The following is a 22,082-nucleotide window of genomic DNA, read 5'->3' on the forward strand; positions in this document are numbered from 1 at the left end:
GTCCCTCCAGCAAAGCCCCACCAGCAACCTGATCATCCCTGCCCATGGTAGGGGGATTGGAACCAGATGGGCTTTAAGATCCCTTCCCACCCAAACCCTTCCGTGATCCTGTGATTTAATGGAGGAAGAACAGGAACACCCAGCTGCCCACCTCCCAAGCAGTAATTTTTAACCACACCAATAATACCATTTCCTTCCATAGAAATAAATGTAATTTCTTCCAGCAGTGTTTTCTCCAACACCCAGTGTACTCCGTGGGAGATGGCATCTTAGTCCTCACCTCACATGGCTCACCCCAGCACATGCATAGCCAGGAAACAGGGCATCCCAGCACACAGCAAGGGCTGAATCCTGAACTACACGATATGGGGAGCACAATTAAACCAGGGTGAATCCCTGCACTGGTTGAGTTGTAGATAGATACCACAAACTGTATTTCAGGTCCTGCTGATCCTTGCAGAAGGACACGGCCTTCAATAGCACACACTGTGATAAAGGCTTGGGCTTCCTTCAGCAGCACAGCACCAATGTCACTGCCCACGTGAGCTTGTCCTGCCCATGGACTTCATCAGCACAGTTTGGATGTGGCAAGAAGGGAATCAACACAAGAGCCTGGCCCAAGCTAGCAAAATCCATCCCCAACAATCACATCCCACCATCAGCATTCCCGCTGGATTCTTTCCCAGCATGCCCACACGCTTCACCGTTGGCAGCCCCTCTCCTCACTCATTTTGTTCCACAGACCTTTACAGGTCCTAAAGTCTTTAGGATACAACTGCAAAATGCCACTGGGCTCAATAGGAAAAACGATGGTGCTTCGGAAGGTGGATCAACACCAGCAAACTCAGTCTGAGATGCTCCCATCGCAGCTGGAAAATCGAGCATCTCCACTGCAGCCCAGTCCTAAAGCTGCCTCCTCCTCAGCCCACTCAGAAATCCACTGTTACAAAGCCAATTAAACGCTCGATTAAGTGTCCCAACATGTTCCCAAATAAAGCACTAACATGGCATGTTATTAAAAAAAATAGAAAGAAGAAAGATCCAGGTTGTATAATGCTCTGTGAGCACATCAGGATAAGCTGTGCCTGCTCCCAGGGGTGGAAATAGGAACTGAACAGCCAACTCCTCTCACCATCTCCCACTAAAAGAGCTGTTTCTCTGCCTGCCCATCACAGCTTCAGACCAAGACTCTGATTTAGGTGGTCTCACCAGCCTTGTCATCTGTTGCTAGTACCTGCTCAGGGACCAGTCCCCACAGTGCTCCTCAGAGCACACTGCTCCAAAGGTTCCCTCCAATCCAACCCCCCACACAGACCTTTTGCCTTTTTAAGAGCGGTGTCTACCACCACTTCCACCAGCAGCTCCTGCTGTGGGTAAGGGAGAGGTCTAGGACACAGGAGCCCACACACTCCACCAAGCAGCCTGGACTCAGGGGTCAGTGCTGCCAGTCCTACCAGACACCAAGGAGCCATCTCATAAAGCTGACCATCACCAACATGATCCAAGTGTGACCCAGACCCCTCTGATCCAAGCACTTTCTCTCCCAGGGTAGAGATGGCAACAACCTGCTGATGTTGGGTACCAGTCCCTGCACTGAGGACTGATTCTGAGCTTCTTCAGACACTCATTGTTCAATGCAAGACACAGCAGGAGCAGGAATGAGTGTCTAGGCTGTCCCCATTCCCCTGAGAGCTCCATGCCTCCTCTGTACCATCGCCCTCCTTCTCATCTGCCTTCTTCCATCATCTCCTGCCCTTCGCTGCACCTGGCACAGCTTTAGGAGGAGGACACAGGAACTCCCTCACTTTCCCCCACACCAGCTGTGTGCCTGAGCATGGTGTCCACTGAGGTCTGCACCAGCTCCCTGTGGGGGGGGGCTGATCTGAGGAGCTAAGAGGACATCTCTGGACATGTCTGGTTGCAGTGGACATCGGCAATACAGCCCAGAGCAGCAGAGAGGCACAGGGCTCCTCGGGGCACAGAGCTCCAGGGCTGCCCCATCAGCATGGCTGCTGGGTCTGACTTGAACAGCAAAGGCAGAAACCCTGTGCTAGAACCAGGTGACCTGAATTTTGTGAACGAACTGGTTCTTTTTTTGCTCTTCAGGACATATATATATGAAACCCTTTCTGATGTCTATAAAACACTACGACAGCTTTAGCTTGTCCTGCTTCCTTTCTGTGCTTCCACTTTGCCTATTTTTGCTGCCTTCAACCTTTCATGTGCACAACAGTAACTCTTTTCAAAGCTTCTCAAGGTCAAGAAAGTCCCTAACAAGGTGCATTAGGGCAGTTATTGATCTTCTCTCAGCCTTTCCCGGAGCTGTTCCAAACTGTGAAACCTCAGTCGGGTGATGGAAAGTTACTCCAGCCCTTCCCATGTTGGTGAATTTTAATATTCATGGCACCCAACTGGTGAGAATAGCCAATGCCCTTGCAGTGATGGCCCCGTACGTCTGTATCCGTGTCCCTGCTGCAAGGTCACGGTCCCTGTCTGTCTACTCAAGGATGGCTTGAGTGACTTTCGAAAGGATGAGTCTGTGCCATGGAAGTTTCATGGACAGAATACCATCACCCCTGAGAAGCAGATCTGCAACACCTATCAAAAAAAGCATTTGGTGGAAAAAGCTGTCAAAGCTTAGCAGGGGAGAAGAGCTGCCATGAAGACCTATTCATCTTATATAGGCAAAAAGCATTTTCCCAAATTTTTCCTTGCCACTTTCTAGGAAACACCATGATCAATACCACACGGATGAAATTTCACCACCAATTAAAGCAGAACCCGCACCGAGGTGGTGGCTCCAAGAGCTGTTACAGGCTATTGAGAAGGACATCTGCAGTGGAGACTCAGGTATCACGTCTGTCCTGCTGCCCACCTCACCTCCTGCACCACGAGCTGGCCCAGAAGCAACACTGACCTCCCCAAAGCCAAAGGGCTCCCTGTTGTAAGCCCAAATCTTTTGACTTCCTGAGCCATGGTGAGCATTCAGGCTTTGATCCTGACATATCCACTCGCTTCCCAGCAAGACAGTTCTGGAGACACCTTGGCACTGCTGGCCCTGGCAGCTTGCTAGCCCAGGAGCACAGCAATACAACGAGCAGCGGCTCCAAGTCCTAGGGAACAGCAAATGTGCTCTGGAAAACCAGCCTGGGATCGGGGAAGCATCATTCACTTCAAATATATCTTCATTTAGAAGGCAGAAATCCCCTACTTTGCTCAGCCACTGTCACCCCTTTGAAAATATAACTTGATTTTATGAGCCATTGAAAACAATCTGCAGTGTGGGCAGCAGTTGCTTCCAAAGTATCCATCAGCAGGGTCCACATACAGCTGACATTTGTCCCTTAATAATATAATTGCAGCTAAAAGAAGAAAGGAACCTGAAGCTCTGGGCTTTTTTACTGATTAAAGAAAGGAACAGCAGTTCTTAAGATAATTTTAAAGTGGCCAGAAGCTGGGAGCAGGCTCAGCGAGGCAAACCCCAGTGTGTGGAGCACTCCCAGAAGCTTCAAAAACACAACCAGCAGATGACAAGAGCCAGCAGCAGACACAGTGCTAACATCTAATGGGGTTCTGCAAAAAATCCATCAGAACATGGATTGCATGAGTGGACCACCCACAGATGCTGCGCATCACCCATCAGGTGGGACCCCACTCTTAATTCAGACTTGTCTGTGAGGTTACAATGACCCCAGCCCCACTCCAGCCCCATGTCTGCAGGAGGAGCTGTTGGGGAGCCCAGTGCAGCCCAGCAGCAGGAACCAGCTTAATTACAGCAGGTTCAGCTGCACAGAAAACTCCTGAGTCACAGCAAGCTGTTAATTACCAGCCCTTAACAGGAATTGAGGGCTCACGCCAGCGAAACTGCCTTCCTCTCTGCCCTACAAGGCAGAGTTCTCAGTTTGACTTAAGTTTATGTGACTGACCCAAATATTCATACCCTCAGGGCTGGGGTATTGTTTAAAATCATGATTTCTGCACAAAAATCTAGGAGAAACCCAGCAATTGCTGCACTCAGTTGCCTGCATCTCTGGCTACCTGTTTCTCTTGCAGAAAACTCCAGGGTCCAACCCCTTGCCCACCATTCAAGATCGGCACTTTGCTCTTCCTCTTGTCCCTGGAAAGGGGACTAGGCCATCCTAGTGCCCATCAGAGCTCCAGGGACACTGCCAAGCTGTCACTGCAGGACACCTGACTTCAGGGAAAACAGCCTCAAAAGGGTGACTGACAGCAGCTGCTCCCTTCTCCATCAGGAGCTGCAGAGCATGTCCCTCCTGCCCTTTGAGCCTGGTAGGAACAACAGGACAATAACAGGACCTGGATTCCTATGGAGAAGTGATGCCTGAAAACTTTAAGCCCCTGTCCCTGTTTGTCACCCACCCTCTCTGTCACCCCATGCAGGCAGGCGGCTCTTTGGGAAGCATTTCTGATCATCCCATGGAGGAAGGACATAGGGCTCCCCGAGATGGAGAGTTGCTGGATCCCCAGCACAGACACCTGTGCTCCAGAGGGCAGGAGGCAGGTTCTTCATAAGGCACATATATCCTGCTTCTCTGCCTGGAAGGAGGGGGGAATGGCCCCAGACGCCAGACCAGGGCTGGGATTTCCATCCCAGGACAGTGCTGAGCTGGAGGCTCTCTTAACCCCGCTAATCCTCTTTGGCTAGGAGCTAATTACATTCCCAGTGAGAGCAGGGACCCTCGGGAAGGGGGCAGGGAGGCACGGCACACCGGGAGTTGAACACAGGCTCGTTGCTGCCGGCCCCCCCGAAGCGAGGGCAGGTGAGGCAGGAGCCCGATGCTCCTCCCTGCTCTCTTTTTAGCTCTTCTCTGAAACCTATGTGCTGACACCAAAATAATTTTGGCACAAAACCTTTCCTCAGCTCTCCTTCTCTAACCCATCCTTCGGCTGCTGCCAGTGACACCCTGTTCTGCACAAAGGCTGATCTCTGGGAGCTTTCTTTATCTTGCTGAAGTCCCTTTTCCCAGGCATTCCTCCCTGCAGCCGAGCACGGGAGCTGCCATGGCTGCTTCTGCAAGTAGGGCAGGTCAGCCCCATCCTCAGCATCAGCATCTCAAACCTGAGCAGTGCAGCATCCCACCCTGTGGAACTGTTCTGCTCAGGGACCAATTTTATCCAGCGGGAGCTCTTGGATCGTGATGAAAAGAGAGGTCCAGTGCTTTCCAGATGTATTTGATACAGTGATTCACAAGCTCTTTGCAAGAAATCCATCTGAACAGGCTGATTTGTACCTGCAGGTACAAGGGGAGCAGCAGAAGGGGAACGTGTCCCATAAAGGGCTCAAGCAAACGCTGCTCCTGCATCTTGTGATATCACATCCAGGATAATCACAGAATGGTTTGGATTCAAAGGCACCTTAAAGCTCATCTCATTCCATCCCCCTGCTCTGGGCAGGGATACCATTCCCTGGACCAGATTACTCAAAGCCCCATCCAACCTGGCCTTGAGCACTTCCAGGAATGGGGAGTCCACAGCTTCTCTGGGAAACCTGTTCCACTGCCTCACCATCATATGATAGGCATATACTATATAATATATATGCATAATTGGATGTAATAAGGAACCCAACAGCATTAATTGGTGCCACCAGACAGGATAATGCAGCAGCACCACCCATGACAACACGAGTGTTATTAAAAAAAGGATGTTTTTTACAATGTGTGGGGAAATCAGGGGAAAAGAAGCAGTTTTAGGATCTTGATGGGGTATGGAGAGTACCACAAACCAGTAAGAGGACCCTCCTGAGGGTCAGGTGCCCATTGGAGGTCACAGCCTGGCACCTGGGAATCAGCAGTGTTCTGCAATGGAATTTGTCACCGCTCCTGTTTCAGGCTGGTTAATTAGGCAAAGGGGAATCCTGCCATGTTTATTTAGTAACACAACATGCATAGTTCATTTGTTCCTTAATGCAAAACCCCTGGAGTCAATTGGGGTCAACCAGGGTTACTGGGAGAACATCATGCAAGCACAGGGCAATCACGCTGCAAGCCAGCTCTTGCCAGATCACTTGTTCCCTTAGCAGACTCTGCCATAAACAGGAGTGATAGGTTCCTAAGTTCCCAGCAAAATGACCCAGCACTTGGTCTTCCTGCCACAGAAACCTCTTCCCTTCCTGCAGGGCATCGGGCTGAGGCTGTAGGGAATTTGGGAGGGTCCCAAAGTGTCAGCTCTGGCTTGAGAACATCTCAGCACTGCACCTGGGATCCAGCTCCTGGAGGAGGTGTGATGAGGTGGGAGGAAGCTCCAGGCACCTGTACTCCTGGTATTTCACATAAACAACTTATTTAAAGCTGGGTAATGTGTATCATGGCACGCAAGCAGAGGAAGTGGAAGTCAGGCACACTTTGGACTTCCTCTGCTGGTCACCCACAGCTTCCAGAACCATGGGCCACCACAGTCCCCACACTTCTCCTGGGATGTACTGCCAAAACACCACCCTTGTCCCTAAACTCTTCACATGCCCGAGGCTTCCAGTCCTCACCTGCACCTTCTGATCATGCCCACCAAGACCCAAGGCCAGAGGAAAGTCAGCCTTGCTGGCAGATCTTGTGGAAACTCTGGGCTCAGAGGCACTACCCAGCTTCTCATGAGCGGGATACTCTTGGAGCATCCTTCACCTGCATAAGCATCAGTCTAGAGAGGTGCAAGGACAATGAGGGAAGCACAAGTTACCCTTTCCTTTGGGTGGCTCAGCACCTACATAGCTCAGCCAGCGAGTCCACAGAAAAACAGCACTTTTAGTATTTTCTTCTCTTTTGGTAGGTTTGAGTGCACTTGGCTGAACAGAGTGCTGGGGAGGAGGCAGCTCCTTGGATACCTCCCCAGGCAGCTGCAGAGGGTGGGAGGGGACGGCAGGGACACAGAGCCTCCGACTCCATCTTTAGATCAGGAGTGGGATGGGAATGAAAATACCATGGGTATAATAACACATCTTTTCAGGGAAATCAGAAATTTTAGGGGGTTCCAAATAGGGGCAACAGCCTTCCTTGCTTTCTGGAAGTGACAATACAACTTTATTTGCAGGAAATGCATGGTTTTAGCACTATTTTCCTGCAGAACTCCATCCTTCCTCCAAAAACCAGGCTACTGTGGGCCATGCCTTCTCCCTCCCTGTGACTGATGCTTTTTGGTGACAGGGTGAAGCCTTGCCCAGGCTCCAGGAGGGTGTACAGAGGGTGCTGCCCATCACACCCACAGTTCGTGCTCCTCTGCACTTACCAGACTCAGGATCAAATCCCTCATTAGCTTTCACACAACTTCCAAGGGCAGCTTATAGCCGAGGTCCTAATTCATCAAGCAATTAATGGACCAAGCCTCACTACTTCAAAGAGTGAGTTATGGTATTTGCATGAATCTCAGGGCTTGGGACAAGCCCATGTGAGCTGCAGGAAAAAAGAGATCAGACCACAGAGCAATTTTCCCAGAAGATCAAGCAAACCTAAAGCCCAACCACGTTAACAGACCTTGCAATGTTTTCCTTTCTTCAGAAAGTCTTTGTAAAAAACATTCACAGCACAAGTGTCGCATTTCTTCCTCAACTCTTACAAAAATAAATCCCATAAACCAACCCAACCATGCTGAGCTGCATAAAGGTTCACTGAAAAGGGAAACAAAACCCATGACAGCACAATGCCTGGATAAGACCTTGCTGTGGGTCTTCACTCTGTGTGAAGGCTCGTAGGTATCGCAGGGATGAGCTGCAGCAAGAAACACTAAGAGGGGCATACATGCCAGGGTGGGTTTGCCAAGGGTGTCTGAAGGCATTTGCTCAAGAGCTGAGGGAACACAGGCAGAGTCCAGCCTTCAAAATCTGAAATTTAATCCCAGGTATCAGCTCGTGACCCTGGAGACAAGTGCTGAGGAGAGCTCACCTTTCCCTGGTACATGCAGACATCACCACATCACTGGCCACAACCCAGCCCCAAATTAATTCTCTAATTAATTAATTAGCAGCCGGGTGCCAGCGAGCCCGTTAAAGCCTTTTCACCAATCCGTGAGTTTTCTGAAGCCTGGGAACACATTGCTGCCCAAGGGCATGCCAACACAGGGTTCAGCCCTACCCGAAGAACAAACACTTGGACAGCTTTCCTCACCCAAGCCCTTGGAGTAGGGAGGACGCAGTGGTGGGAGCAACAGCAGAAGCAGAGCACTGGCATTGAAAACAGCATAGTGTACATGGAGATGGCCATCTGGGGGGTTTGCACCTCCACACGAACTGTGGGAGAGCGTCTCCTCCACCGCCAACGTGACCATGAGCGGTGGCAGCAGCAGCAGCTTCAGGAAGAACAGAAAATTACTGGGTGTAATTGAAACTGCGGGGAGGAGCTAGGGACATAAAATGTAATTATCTGCCATGGAATGGAGCCAAGATTAGCAATCCTACTTCTGGTCATTTCAAGTTCCAATTAACTTCTCTGTGTGCTGATGTTATCAATTCTGTGTCTCACTTCCAGGAGCAAGCCCTGAGCCTCCTCTGGTAAGGGTCTCAAATCACTTGTACAGGAGGGGGTGAAGGGCCTGGAAGATACCCCTCCCTAGCTTCTAAGGTGGAAGGGGTAGGAGGATACTCCAGCTGAACCAGTTGCACCACTCTCCTCTCCAGGCACAAGTGGCTAGAATTGGCTACAGGGCTTTTTTGGTGCTTGGGAAGATGATCTGGGGGGGGCATCACAACAATTCAGAGATATTCTCAATTACAACAGGTAAGATTGGGTCAACTTCAGACCATCTCAACCTCCCTTCTCCTCTCCTGGCACTCCATCTCAGCAGGCTGCAGAATGCACACCCAATTCACATCCAAACAACACTAGGCGTCCCCACATCCACCCTGTGCTCAGCCCATTCCACTATCCAGCTCCCAGGTGTCTCTTGCTGAGGCCCTGACGCTTTCTTCCCCTGTTTTCATTTTCCTTGCAGCCTCACCATTCGAGAATGCAGGAGCTGCAGAACATCCCTCATTAGCCTCATCTCCAGTCTGGCCAAGGCTTCCATCCACAGCAACAGGAGGAAGATGCTAGTTGGTGACTGGCACTTGCATGACCTGTTCCTATTTCCTCACCCTTGGACATCTCTGGGGAGCAGTGGGCACTGTTGAGGGTGCCCTTAACAACATCCATGCCTTGCTCTGCTCCTTGCATGAAACCAGCATGAAATCAGTGTACACACATGAAATCCATGACTTTGCCAAGAGGCAGAAGACCATGGACTCCAGCCCTGCGGCCTGCACCAGGAGGAGCTTGGCTTCAGCAGTTTCTTAAAGGCTTTTTTTATAGACCTCTGAAAGCAAGCACCCCATCTTTTCTCCATTTTAAGCAAGGAAGAGAGCACGTACCCTGGCAGGATCAGAAGATGCCCACCCCCTCCCCCGCCAGCCCCCTTACCTCCACGAGGTGAGGCGTGGGGTTGAAGCCACACATGTTGCAGACCTGCTGCCGGCAGGTTGTGCAGGTGTTGTAGTTGGGGGGCTCACTGGAGCCCACATTGATCTCCGCCTTGCAGAGGGGGCACGAGACCCTTGCTTTCGGCACTTCCTTTGGCTTGACACCCTGCTCCGCTTTGCCTGGCTTCGCCGCCGGCGCAGCACCAGCCCGGCCCTGTGCCCCTGGGGCTTTGGGACCAGCCTCTTTGCTGGCATCGCTGAAGACAATTTTTGGAGGCACTTTGCCAGGAGACGGCTGGCTCGGAGCAGGGGCCTCTGGCTGGACAGACATGAGCGTGCTGGCCTGGGTCAGGAGGGATGCCCCGAAGCCGAAGAGCTTCCCTGTGAGCCCCTCCTGGGGCTGCTCTGGTGCTCCAGCCCCGGGGACCGGGGCAGCAGGCTTCGCCCCAGCATCTCCTGGCGTCTTTCTCTGCTCGGAGGGGGAAGGCTTGGCTTGCTGATGCTGCGGGGAGGACCTGGCCTGATGCTGCGGGGAGGACCTGGCCGCCTCCTGAGGTTTTGGCTGTCCTTGGCCGTGCGGTTCCCTCTGCGGCGTTGTGGGCTGAGGTTTGGGTTGCTCTTGTGGCAGGGCACGGGGGGCTGGTGGGGTCTTATCTGCAGCCGGGGGTGGCGGGTGCTTGGCTGGGGACTGGGAGGGGGATGGCGAAGGGGAGTGCAGCTGCTGCTGGCTCTTGGAGCGAGGAGCGGTGGTCATGTCCATCCCCAGCGCCCGCTGCATCTGGCAGTTCAAGCACAGCCATTCCTTCACCTGTGAGACAAGGAGAGGACATGGGCAGTGAGTGATGGGCAGGTACAGCTACCTGCAGGCAGCCCCAGCACACCCTTACCTCCCCACAGACAGACCCCACATAGCCATAGGAACCAGCCATCAGCCCCTGAAAAACATTTTGGTACCATGTTCTTCACTAGCAGCACCTCGCAGTCGGGGCGAGCGGCCCCCATCTGTCACAGGTACCCACGGCACAGCACGCCGGCGAGAACGCCAGCTTTAATTAGCCTTGGTCTGCTTCCAAAGCTTCTGCTGTGAAGCAACTGCTTGCCATGAGGCTCTGCCTCTCCTGGGGGAAGAGGGGCCTTTCCGAGGGCTCATAGCTCCAACACCTCCCCAAAGTCCATTTTTTCCCTCCTGCCTGGTGACCAGAGATAGCACAGAAAATAGCCAAGGCCAAACAAGGAAACACCACTGTGCCATGCCCAATGCTTCCCTGGGGCTAGCAGAGATGGATTTTCTGGAATCGGTCCAGTGGTTGTGATATTCCACTTCAAAATTTGGCTCTGGAATGCTATAAAGGAGTGCAAAGAGTGCTGCTCCTTGCACAATGCATCTGCACTTCCAGGAAGGCAAAGTGCATGCTGGGGAGCAAAGGGTTAATATTCACTCTCACCACAATGAACTTTTGCATGCAAATGAAAAATAGAACAGTTCTCTGGCTAAGTGGTGATAAATGAAAGACTTTCCCCACGAGAGATGTTCCCTGTGACACACTAATGTCTAAATTAAGTTAATTAAAGAGGCAGTAAAGCCTTTCCATATGAGGAATCACCAGGATGCTCAGCAGCTCCATAAGTATTAATATACAGCACAGTCAGCAGGACAGCCAGGTCTGCTTGCAAAAGACTTCTCCAAGACAAGCAACTAAGGTGGCAAAAAGGACCAGAACATTCCCAAAAACCAGAGCAGCACACACAACAAGCAGATGCAGAGCCTGGCAGGGGCAGCACCCGACAGCTCCTGGCCCCTGCGCTCTCTGGGGGCTGCACATCCCACAGACCTACACCCACTGCACGAGGTGTGGATTTGCCTGCCTTTCATTCCAGAAGCCATCTCTTCATTCCAGTGTTACGGATCACCTCTAAGGCTCAGCTTAAGCCCCACTGCAGAGACATTAATCACCTTGCCCAGTCCCACAGCTCCAGGTCTGCTTGGCCTTTTGGTCCTACGGTTGAAGGCACAGGTGATTCATAACCTGGCCACAGGGTTTTTCCCCCTACACTCCAGCCACACAACAGGCACATTTCAACCTTCTTCTGCTCACAGGAGCTGCCTGCAGAGATGCAGCTGGGTGTTATCGCAGTCTCATGATGGGACATGATGGCAAGTCCTCGAGAGGTGAGGCAAGTAACTCCTAAACCACTCCTTACAAGTCCCCTCCCCATAACGGTTGTCATAAAGGTCAGCCTTCAAACGATAAATTTTTAAAAACAGAGGAAATTCAGATCAGCTAGGAAAGATGGATTCAAATTCGGGGGGGTGGATGAACAAACCTCCACCTGCCCACAGTGCCCCTTCCCCTCTCTGCACCTGCTGGGTGCCAAGGCTTGGCATTGCCTCCAGCAAAGCTCTTCCCATCCCCTTACAAGCCTGGCTGCACGTCATCTCTGTGCTCTTCCCAGCCCTCCCTGCACTTGCTGAGCTCCTACGCCACTCTCTACACCAGCCTCCGCTCGAGTTCTTCACTTGGAGCTGAGGGAAAACAGCCTCAATTTTCCCCAGAATTTTGCGCTACATTGTCGTTTCTCCAAGCTGTTCCAAAGGAGCCACATTATATTTAGTTTCTGAAAATAGTACTTTAGTTTTTATAATTTCTTAGGGTCTTGCCGTCTCTCTTCTGACATCCAGAATTTCTCGCGTTATTTTTGCTTTCACACCCCCTGGAATTTCTTCCCACTATTCTATTTCAAGAGAGTGTCTACCAAAATCCCATCAGCTTTGCCCACCATCCCTATCAGCTCAAATTAAGGGAGAACCAATCCCTTCTATTAAGGTTCTTGTTCCCAGGATGCAAGAAATTCAAATCTTCCCTCTCCACATAATCTCCTTACCCGCACTTTAAGACCCTAAGTGAGGTGGAAACTGGGGGAAGAGGAGATCCACTCCCTCCCTGTGCCACACAGTCCCCACTTTGCCCTTGGCCAAGGCTCCTCCAGGAAAACTGGGGCACAGGGAGGCACTGTGCCCAGGTCCCGTGGCTACAGCAGCTGCATACGGCTCATGGACAAGCCCACCAGGATCTATCTCCCTGAGCTCAGGGCTGAAGAACCATGGGATCATTGTAGCTTTCTCACTTTTCACAGTGAACCTACGACCCAGATAGGAAAAAGCCAGGGGGCGTTTTAGGTGCAATAGGAGCATCCAATTGCCCTTGGTGAGTTGGTGAGGAACATCTGTCCTGAGGAGCAGGAGAAAGCTGCAGGCATGAGCTCCCAGAGCAAGCATTTGAAATGTAAATTGAGTTGGGATTATCACAAATTGCCTGGCTGGCCTCCACTGATGCAACCGATGACACACTGTGTGGGTTACACAGATCAAAGACAACTTAAAGGATGCTGCAGGGAAGATAGCAAAGACCAAGGGCTGAGTTGTCTTGCCAAAGATCCTTCCCCCCCAAGAAGGAGAAAGGAGAAGGGAAGAGCCTGGGTGATAAAGAAATAGTAGGATAAATCATTCTTTTAATACTCTTTCCCCCTATTTCTCTCTACTGTTTTCTGGGCATCTTCCCCCAGCATGATGAGTCTGCAAGCTAGAAGAAAAGCATTTAGAGGATGGTGATGCAAGTCAATGAAATACTCCAGTTCCATCTATTTCTGTGTCCTGTTTGCCCAGTTCTTCACCAAATCAAAAGTTTCAGAGGTTGGATTAGTAAAGATTTACACCAAGACTCTTCCTAGAAAGGACAGGGGTCCATCATTGGATATGGGGGAGCTGTTAACGAGACAGATATGATGGACATGCTGTAATCACTGTCCTGGAACATTTGGGAACAAGCCGGATAACACTCCTTACGAGGATGAAGCATCTCCATCTTATTAGTAATCGAGAACATTCAACAACATCTACCAGCACCAGAAGATATTTAAATTTGGCAGAACTGAATAATTTTGTATCTAAGAGCTCTAAGAGAACTAAGAAAACTGCTGCGTGCTGATGTTCATTTTTAAGAGGAAATTTTAGGAGGCTGGAAGAGTCTTCTGCTTGAAGAATGCAAAGGTAGGGCCTGAAGGGGACAGGGAGCCAGACATCTGTCCAAGGCAGAAAGACAGTGCAGAGAACTGAAGGACACACAAACACACCCATCAACATGGTTTTAGGAAAAATAGGTCACGACAAAGCAAACCTGATTTTATTCTCTGCACATCTGATATTAATAATGCACAGAAGCAACATCCTTGATGTCCAAAAGGTGTTTTGGCCTAGTAATGTATGACATGCTGACAAAAATAAAAAGCACTATAGAATATGAATAGCGAATATGTTAAATGGATTTCAGACTGGCTACCTGTCTGAGATGGGGGCAACGAGAACTCACCACTGCCAAGGTATCATAATCTCACTATGGCCAGTGCCACTCACAACGGATTTTGGTAAAACCACAGAATCAGAATGGTTTTGGTTGGAAGGGACCTTAAAGATCATCTGGTTTCAGCCCCTCATATCTTAAATATCGATGAAGATGAGTCTCTACTGCCTGGCAAACCTGCGCTCAGTCTGTGCAGGAAGCCTGGAGCTGGAAGTAGGAGTGAGGAGGTGGATCAGCCTCCTCTTCCAGCACCAAGGGACTCCTCCCAGAGTCATCCACGGTTCCACACCGACATTTAAAGGAGATTAGTAAAACACCGCGGGAGATACAGACCGGATCTGTAAGAGTGATTCTAGGGGTGCAGAAAATGTCTGAAATGAAAGAATTGAAGAGGTTGATCTTTTTCGTTTATCAAAGAGAAGATTAAGAAGTGACTTGATTACGATATAGCAGCACATTCAGTGGAAACAATATCAGGTACTAAAAGGTTGTTAATTAGGCAGAAAAAGGCATAAAAAGAACTAATGACTGGAAATGGAAGCCAAATATATTAAGCATCACTTTTAACAGCAGATGTTTCTAACCATTAAAGCAAATTATACACATGCTGTTGGGCTCAGCAGAAGACTCAGGGAGGTAAAGCTTACAGGCCTTTCATCTATAGGATATTTTATGCCTGTTCTGACCTCACAAGCTTTGATAGCTTGAACCATCCCATCTGTATGGACATTTGGGATGTTTGTATCTGATACCTGACCTGCCCCAGCCTCACACGTAGTACCCAACATGCCCACGACCACCAGCCTTACCTTTCCCACTACAGACCCCTCCAACACCCAGAATATTCCTCAAAACCCCCTTCCAAATCTTGTTATTCCCCAGTGCATGGGTAGGTCAGCAAAAGGCAGCATTTGCTGGGTCACAGCTGCCAGATGTGCCTCCCCCCTCAATGCAGTCCTGTGAGCACCGACCATTTGCAAATCCCATTAGGAATGAAAACTTTCCAATCAGCGTTTTCTTTTTAAAAAATTGCAGCAGGAACATCCACAGCACGTGCTGGCTCTATCCAGGGCATATTTAAACACTGATAAGAATTATAAATTGGATATATGCACACATACATATATAAAATTACAGGCATGGTGGGCTAGATTGTGACCCTCTGCAGAGCAAGTACATAAAGGGGACCAAGATCCATCCCTGTGCACTGCGGTTTCCAAACCATCTAGAAAAACACCAAGAAAAGCACATGTTTAAAAAGGATCTGAAATGATAGACACAGCTTGAGTCTATAAGGCTTCTGAAGTTATTCTACCACCACCTATTTTAGGAGACTATGTGAAAATAGCCCATCCCCAGGATTTCTTACCAGGGGATGTGAGGGAGCACTGGTTCTGCAGGTTGTTTTGTTCCCCTGAGGTAAGACAATACAGCTCTAAAAGTACCTCAAGTATAGAGTTAAGCCTTTGCAGTGGGTAGAAGCTTTAAAATGAGCACTGTAAGCAGAAAAACATCGTAATTGAACATCCAAGAGATTTTCACGCCAAAATTTAGGATTATAATAAAGAGTAATTCTGTCTTTGCTGAGGGTTGGTTATTTTGGACCATCTGGAGGTCACCCAGGACGCTATCGTACTACAGAAAGAGAATAAATACAAAAAGGAGAGACCATATTTAGATTACCATAATTATGACTTTGGAGACTTGAGATGGAATGGTTCCTCACCAGCTCTACCCATTTAGACCTCACTGCAGCCAAAGCCATCAACCTTGCTAGCTACACACCGCTGTGTCAGAGGAGGCCACTGGGCTCAGTCCATCTGACCTGTTTTAAACAATTATTTTAGACTGGGAAGAACAGCTCCCAAGTCATCTTGAGTCCAGCATGATCAATCCCACCCAGAGGTGACCATTTCGGACAGGACAGAGAAAAGGAGCTTTGTTCAGCAGAAGATACAACCCACACTCATCATTCGGCATGAGACAAGATGTACAACGAGCTGAAAAACCAGAAGCCAAGTTCATGGGAATTCAGAACAGAAAAGGAATGTGGGTTTTCTGTGTCGCCCAAAACATGTGTATTTAATATTCTACAAAACTGAAAATCCTGAAGAAAAAAACCCCAACCATGTTTGGGAAGAGCACAAAAGGGCACCTCTGGCAGCAGTTCTTCAATTCCAAGAGCCCCGAGTGGGCCCCTTCCCCAGAGCCCCCCAAGATGAAGTCACCCCCCCAGCAGATGCACCCCAAGGCCACCATCACAGCTCCCTCTGCCTTTTGCAGGCACCAGTATGAGTATAAAAATAACCCAGGCTGGAACTAGGTAAGGAAGGTACTGTGTTAATCAGGCTAATGGAGAGGCTCAACACCAGGATCACTGACTGGATGGAGAACGGTTTCATTCATGGCTGCTACTGGCTTATCCTGGAGGAACACTGCAACAGGCTGGCCTCTCCCAAGAGCTGCCAGTGCCCTGCCTGAGAGTGTCCTTAAGTGTCTCCAGCTCAGCAGCTCTGCCTGCACATGAAGAACTGCTGTCTCACAAAATCAGCCAGTCAGCGAAACGTCCCTTCCATCCATGCCTCCCGGATCCACTCCCGAGGAGCTCTCCGGGGGGCACGTCTTGTGTTTTACATTGTCACACTGAAATCTGCCAAAGCCACATACTCTGCACTTAAACAACATCCTGCTCCAAGGGAAGAGGCAGTGCTAGAAGGCAGCCCTCAGCTAGAGAACAGAGGGAATGGCAAGTTGTGGGGAGCTGGAATACTGCTCGGAAGGCAGGAGGTGGGAATGGCTGCAGGAGAGCAGGGAAAGCTCAGCAAATGCTGGAGGAGCTGCTGATGCATGAAAAAAACTAAAGGTACCATATGGATCAGGTTTCCTGCACCATCCCAGACTGGCTGGTGGAGCATATGACAAATACCAATATACACCTTTTTCTGAAGTTTTGGTTTGTTTTATAGCAGAATGAAACTCTCTCTGGAAGTGTTTGAGGCAAAGGTTGGATGGGGCCTTGAGCAACCTTACCTAGTGGAACGTGTCCCTGCCCATGGCAGGGGGTTGGAATGAGGTATCTTGAAGGTTCCTTCCAACCCAAACCATTCCATGATTCTGTTGCTGAGTTCTCCTACAGCAGTGCAGGGACAGTTTGCCATGGAGCTCATGTCTGGAGGGTAGGAAATGCAGCCCTGGTTGTCTGGATCAGTGCACAGCCTACATGCAAATGCAAAGAGGAGCCTGCAAAGCATCCCGTGGGAGGCTGTGATGTGGTGTATCAGCCAAAGTCCGAGCTGAGTGGGACTGATAACACCAGGAGATGGAGTCTCCCGAGGTGGCTTGGGAGGACCATGAGCAGCCCAGGGTGAGGGAGCTGTTGTGTGCCCGGAGCCAGGCTACGTGTCAAGACATCACCAGAATTCATGCCTGCATCCAGGTGGAGAGGAGGCGGATGCAAACATGCAGGCAGCGTGGGCTGAAGCTTCCTGGTCCAAATCTAAAGCACAGTTTGAGGAGAACCCAGGGCTCCAGAGAAAATGTGCAATTAGGAGTGTTTCAGCACTTAATTGACAGGGGGAATTGGTCACTGAGGCAGCGAGTCACTTGTGAAAAAGGCCACCTTATGCTCATCTTTATCTTCAAACATCTCAATACAAATAAAATCTAGTCCTTGGCACTCCTGCCCAGAAGGGGAAGCCACCGGAGCCGTCAGTAATCATCCTGCTAATGCTTGCCAGAAAATAATCAACTTGCTTGCTTGCTGGCGAGTGAAAGGAACCAACCCCCAAACTCATCTCCTTCTCTGCAAATAACAGATGGGAAACTGCGTTTGTCCAGAGGATCGAGCTGAGAAATAAGACAGTGCCATTTCATCCTATGAGTCACTTTTCAAACAGTTTCCTTTCTCTGGTTAGCACTCCCTGAACCAACCCCAGGCTACTTGAGCACGTCTCCTCTCCCCAAAGGGCGTCAGGAGGCACTGATCCCCACAAGGCTCTGCAGACCCTCTGTGTTTCAAAGACGACCTCCAGCTCCTGCACCTCGCTGCTCGGTCCATCTTTCCCTGCACCACGCAACCACGGACACGGGGATGAAGCAAACGATCAAAAGAAATAATTGCACGCCCAACAGCTTTGCAACTAACCTCGATCCGCCGTCACAGGCAGGACGGTGCTCCCCGGCAGCATCCCCCATGGCTAGCTCCTCAGGAAGTGAGAGCATCCCCTCCTTACTGCTTGCCCTTGCTGGCAGAGAGGAGCAGATGGGCAGAGGAAACCTTTCCAGCGCCAGACCCAGCGCTGCTCCTCTGCTCCCCCCGGAGCGCGGGTCCCCCGCCAAACAAGGCGCTGCCTAGCTAAGCACGCCGGCAGTGTCGCCGCCCGAGGCAAAGGGACAAGTCCTTCCAGTTCATTAGGGAAGGTTTCTTGCGCGATTTGCTGCCTCACTAGCTCCTGTTTAGACAGCCTTTGTTCCCCGTCCGCAGGAGCGCATGAAAGGTTTGGACGTCTGTACGTGCTGGGAGGATGCTGTCCCCTGGGCCGGGGCAGGGAGCACGGCAGAGAGCTCACCCCGGGCTTTAACCTCCCGAGCTCTGCACGCCGAGGTGCTCTAAGTGCAGCCCCAGGTGCCTCTCGCTCCGTGATGCGGGACTTCCACGGGAGCCCTCTCGGCCAAGGAAAGCCTAATGGCTTGCTTTGCCTTTTTCTGCTGCTGCTCCCGTGCCCTGCCGCTAGCCGAAGGACGGACGTCCCGAGTAACAGGAGCCTCCGGTCCTGCTCACTCATTGTCTCCTGCAGAACTAAAATAGCAGCCTGGGAGGGAGCAGAGAAGCTCAAAACTTTCCATTCCCTCGTACCTCCTGCCCAAAGAAGAGGAATACACGAGGCCACGGGGCTCCTCGGGGTGTCATGTGCAGCAGCGATGCAATTCACAGCTATAATGCTATAAAGACCACAGGCTGCTCCCGGTAAATAGACTTGTAACAGATTAATTTAAAAGCAGCCCAGTTTCCTATTAGTAACACAGAATAAAATCATCCATTTACTGCATGGCTCACACTTATTCAGCTCTGAGCGGTCCCTGTTGCAGCCTTGCTCATGAGCTCCCAGCTCCTTTGGGAATCTTCCTGGACAATTACAGCAATGGGAGATAATGGCTGTAGCTCAGGGACTAAACTAAACGCTCTTGAATATTTAAAGATCCTTTCACCCCCAAACTTTGCATTACCTTGGCAGCATCAGCATCTGAGTACAGCACAGCAGTGACGAGGGCGGAGAGAAGCGTTATCCTCTGACCCACATGTCTAGGATGGAAAGTTTTAAATACTAAAAACAATCCTGGTGCTGGCATAAATAGCCCAAAGTGTTTCCAGAGAGAGGGTTGCAGACCTGGTGTTATGGCCTCACACCTTCTCCAGACTGAAGGAGCCAAGTAAGTCTAATTTATCCTGGGCTAATGTGTATTTACGAGTGAAGTCACTGGAATGAAAAATTTGTGCGAATGAACACATCACAGTGGATCAGTGCATCAAAGCAGAGTGTATCTTCTGCCTCTCTTTTTATTGTTGTTGTTGTTATTCTCGATTAAATATGTAACAAATGCTCTTGCAGAATTTAGGGCCTGAAGATAGACAAGCCATTGCACAATCTTTTTACATACCTAAACAGACTTAATTGCTCAATTATTCCAGATAAACACGATAAGTTGCCTGTCATGAATAATTTATAATCCAGCTAGCCACACAATCTGTGAAACACAAATCTATGGCTGCAGCAAAAGAAATGTAAGCAGATGCCATGATCTCAAGACACCCTGCTGGGTACCAAACGCTGGCCAAAGGAGCGAGCAATAGGCTGTCCAGGGCAGGTTTGATCTTCCACGAAACCCTGTGGACAGCCCAGACCTTCATTTGGGTTATTGTGTTGCTGAGAGGATGCAATTATTGACAGATAAGATAGGCAAAAAGATGTGTGTGCACCTTGGAGGAGACAGGCACAGCACATACCTCCCTCCTGTTTATGGTCTGGACATGGCTGGGTGTCCCATACAGCCCTTCTGGGGAGCTGGCTGTACTGGTTTCCCCAGGAATTGCGTTAGATGATGGTGATGAGCTGAAGAGCTGCAGTGAGGCACAGCAGGATGCAGTGCTGGAGGCTGGAGGCCCACAGGGCCTGCCACAAGGGACAACACTCTGGTTGCCAGGGAAGGAGCACTGCCAGCGGGAGGAAAGGTCCCAGTCAGGCAGAACTTACCATGCTTGGATAGGAGAGACCAGAGAAATCAACCTGGAAGGAGTCCAGAAGGAGAGTTAATCCTAAACCCATGACAAAGCCATCCCAGGCAGCTCCCTTCCCACGGCAGAGGAGCAATGAACCAGTCAGAGGGGCAGGTACCAGCTTCTGGCTCCAGTGACCCCAGACAAATGCAAGAGGCTTTCCCACGGGGCTCAGGACCCTACCACAAACCTTGAACATCTTTATGACTCTCTGAGAAGCAGAGGAGAGGCGCTGGGTAGATTTCTTCCAGCCTGGGCACCCTTTCCCAGAAATAGCTTGTCCAGTCACCAGCCACCTATTTTAAATAAATTAGAATAGGATTTTTGTGTTGGAATTCCTATCCCCATCCAAATATACCTGGACATCCAAATACACCTGGATCATACATCATCATCTACTAAATTAAATTTACACAAGAATCTGCAAACAATTAGAACTTGCACGGGTACCTGTAGAGCCACATCATTTGAAACTGGGTTTGTATACCTATTATTTAGTCTTAAAGAAGGGGCTACTTCATTGCCAGCCAGCCTACAAGAGCAATCACCCTGTCATTAAAAAAAAAAGTTAGTTGCAAAGCAAGATTAAAATTGGTCATTCAAATCATGATTTGATGAGAGTTGGAGTTGTTCAGCCTGGAAAGAGAAGACTCTGGGGAGGCCTTAGAGACCCTTCTAGTACCTGAAGGGGCTTCAAGAGAGCTGGAGAGGGATCTTTTACAAGGACATGGAGTGACAGGACAACAGGGAACAGCTTTACACTGACAAGAGGGCAGGAATAGAGAGGCTACTGGGAAGAAACTCATTATTGTGAGGGTGGTACGGCACTGAAACAGGCTGGCCCGGAAAATTGTGAACTTCCCATCCCTGGAAGTGCTCAAAGCCAGGTTGGATGGAGCTTGGAGTAACCTGGTTTAGTGGAAGGTGTCCCTGCCCGTGGCAGGAGCTGGAATGAGATGAGCTTTAAGGTCCCTTCCAACCCAAACCATTCTGGGATTCTATTCTATGATATTGTGCTTGCTGAGCTAAAGTCATCATTGCCATGGAGATCTAAACCAATATACCAGAAAGGTGAATAAACTCCTAATGAAAAAGAATTCTGCTACTTGAAAGACTGTCTTTTCTGTCACAACCCAAGCCAAAACTTGAAGTGACCCCATTTGGGGAGCTTTCTGCAGCCTTCCTGAAGGGGGGGGCCAAGAGGATTACCATAGAGCAACCTGCCTAAGACCCCTTAGCACAAATGAAAACCCTGGGCAAGCTTACAACAAAAGCCAGTTTAGTTCAGCTCAAATAAAGGACCAAGTCCTCAACTGCAAGACTAGAAACTGCAACAAAAGAGAAAGACATTCAAATAGAAATCGCTCAGGTAAAATACCAAAAATATTGCAGAAGCTAATGCCCTTCTAGGGCTTCTTATCTTTCCTTTGAAAGATCTCCGACAAGCAGCACACAGGCAGCAGCAGCTGCAGTGCTCCATGTCCGTCCAGACAGCCAGGAAACTACAGAGGAGCAAACTGCACAGTTCAAGCTGATTTCACCCCACTTTGATTTGCTCCAATGCCAATTAGAAACCATTTCTGAAGAGAAACAATAAATCTTGTCGTCATGCCCCGGCTGCAAAGCCAGGATACTCATGTGTAATTACCAGCCACAGGACTGACTCTGACAGGGCATTTTTTGCAGGTGAGGCAGCAGCAGCGATCATGGCTCCCTCCACTTTCGGGGGTTCAGCTGGAGAGATCTTGCCTCTGATTTTCAAGTATCATGCATCAAAATATCCAGCTGAACAGCAGGAGCCATGCTGACTGTGAGCAATCAGCCCCAAACTGCCTCAAACCAGGCAGAGAAGGCATGGATTGGCCAGCAAGGGGGAAGCAGCAGAATCCATGCACCAGGAGCGAACAGCATTTGACATCCAAATAAACACCACCTTCCCATAAGCTTTTATCTGCCCACAGCCTTGTCTGTCGGCGTGGGCTGACTCCTGGCACACTGCAGAGAAAGAAAAGGAGGAGCAGGTCTGAAGCACGGGATGCAGCAGGCACTG

General features: G+C 50.0%; 1 protein-coding gene across 1 annotated transcript in view; it reads right to left on the reverse strand.

Annotated features, from left to right (window-relative positions):
- BSN (bassoon presynaptic cytomatrix protein) overlaps positions 1-22,082 on the reverse strand; it is a gene marked incomplete at both ends in the record, with an annotated part of 86,729 nt that overhangs the window by 31,346 nt on the left and 33,301 nt on the right. Inside the window, one exon of the mRNA XM_082288546.1 lies at positions 9,402-10,208. Coding sequence (XP_082144672.1) covers positions 9,402-10,208 — 807 coding nt within the window. The remainder of the gene's footprint in view (positions 1-9,401; positions 10,209-22,082) is intronic.

This window comes from Coloeus monedula, assembly GCF_965178545.1.
Source record: "Coloeus monedula genome assembly, chromosome: 11".
Classification (NCBI taxonomy): Eukaryota; Metazoa; Chordata; class Aves; order Passeriformes; family Corvidae; genus Coloeus; species Coloeus monedula.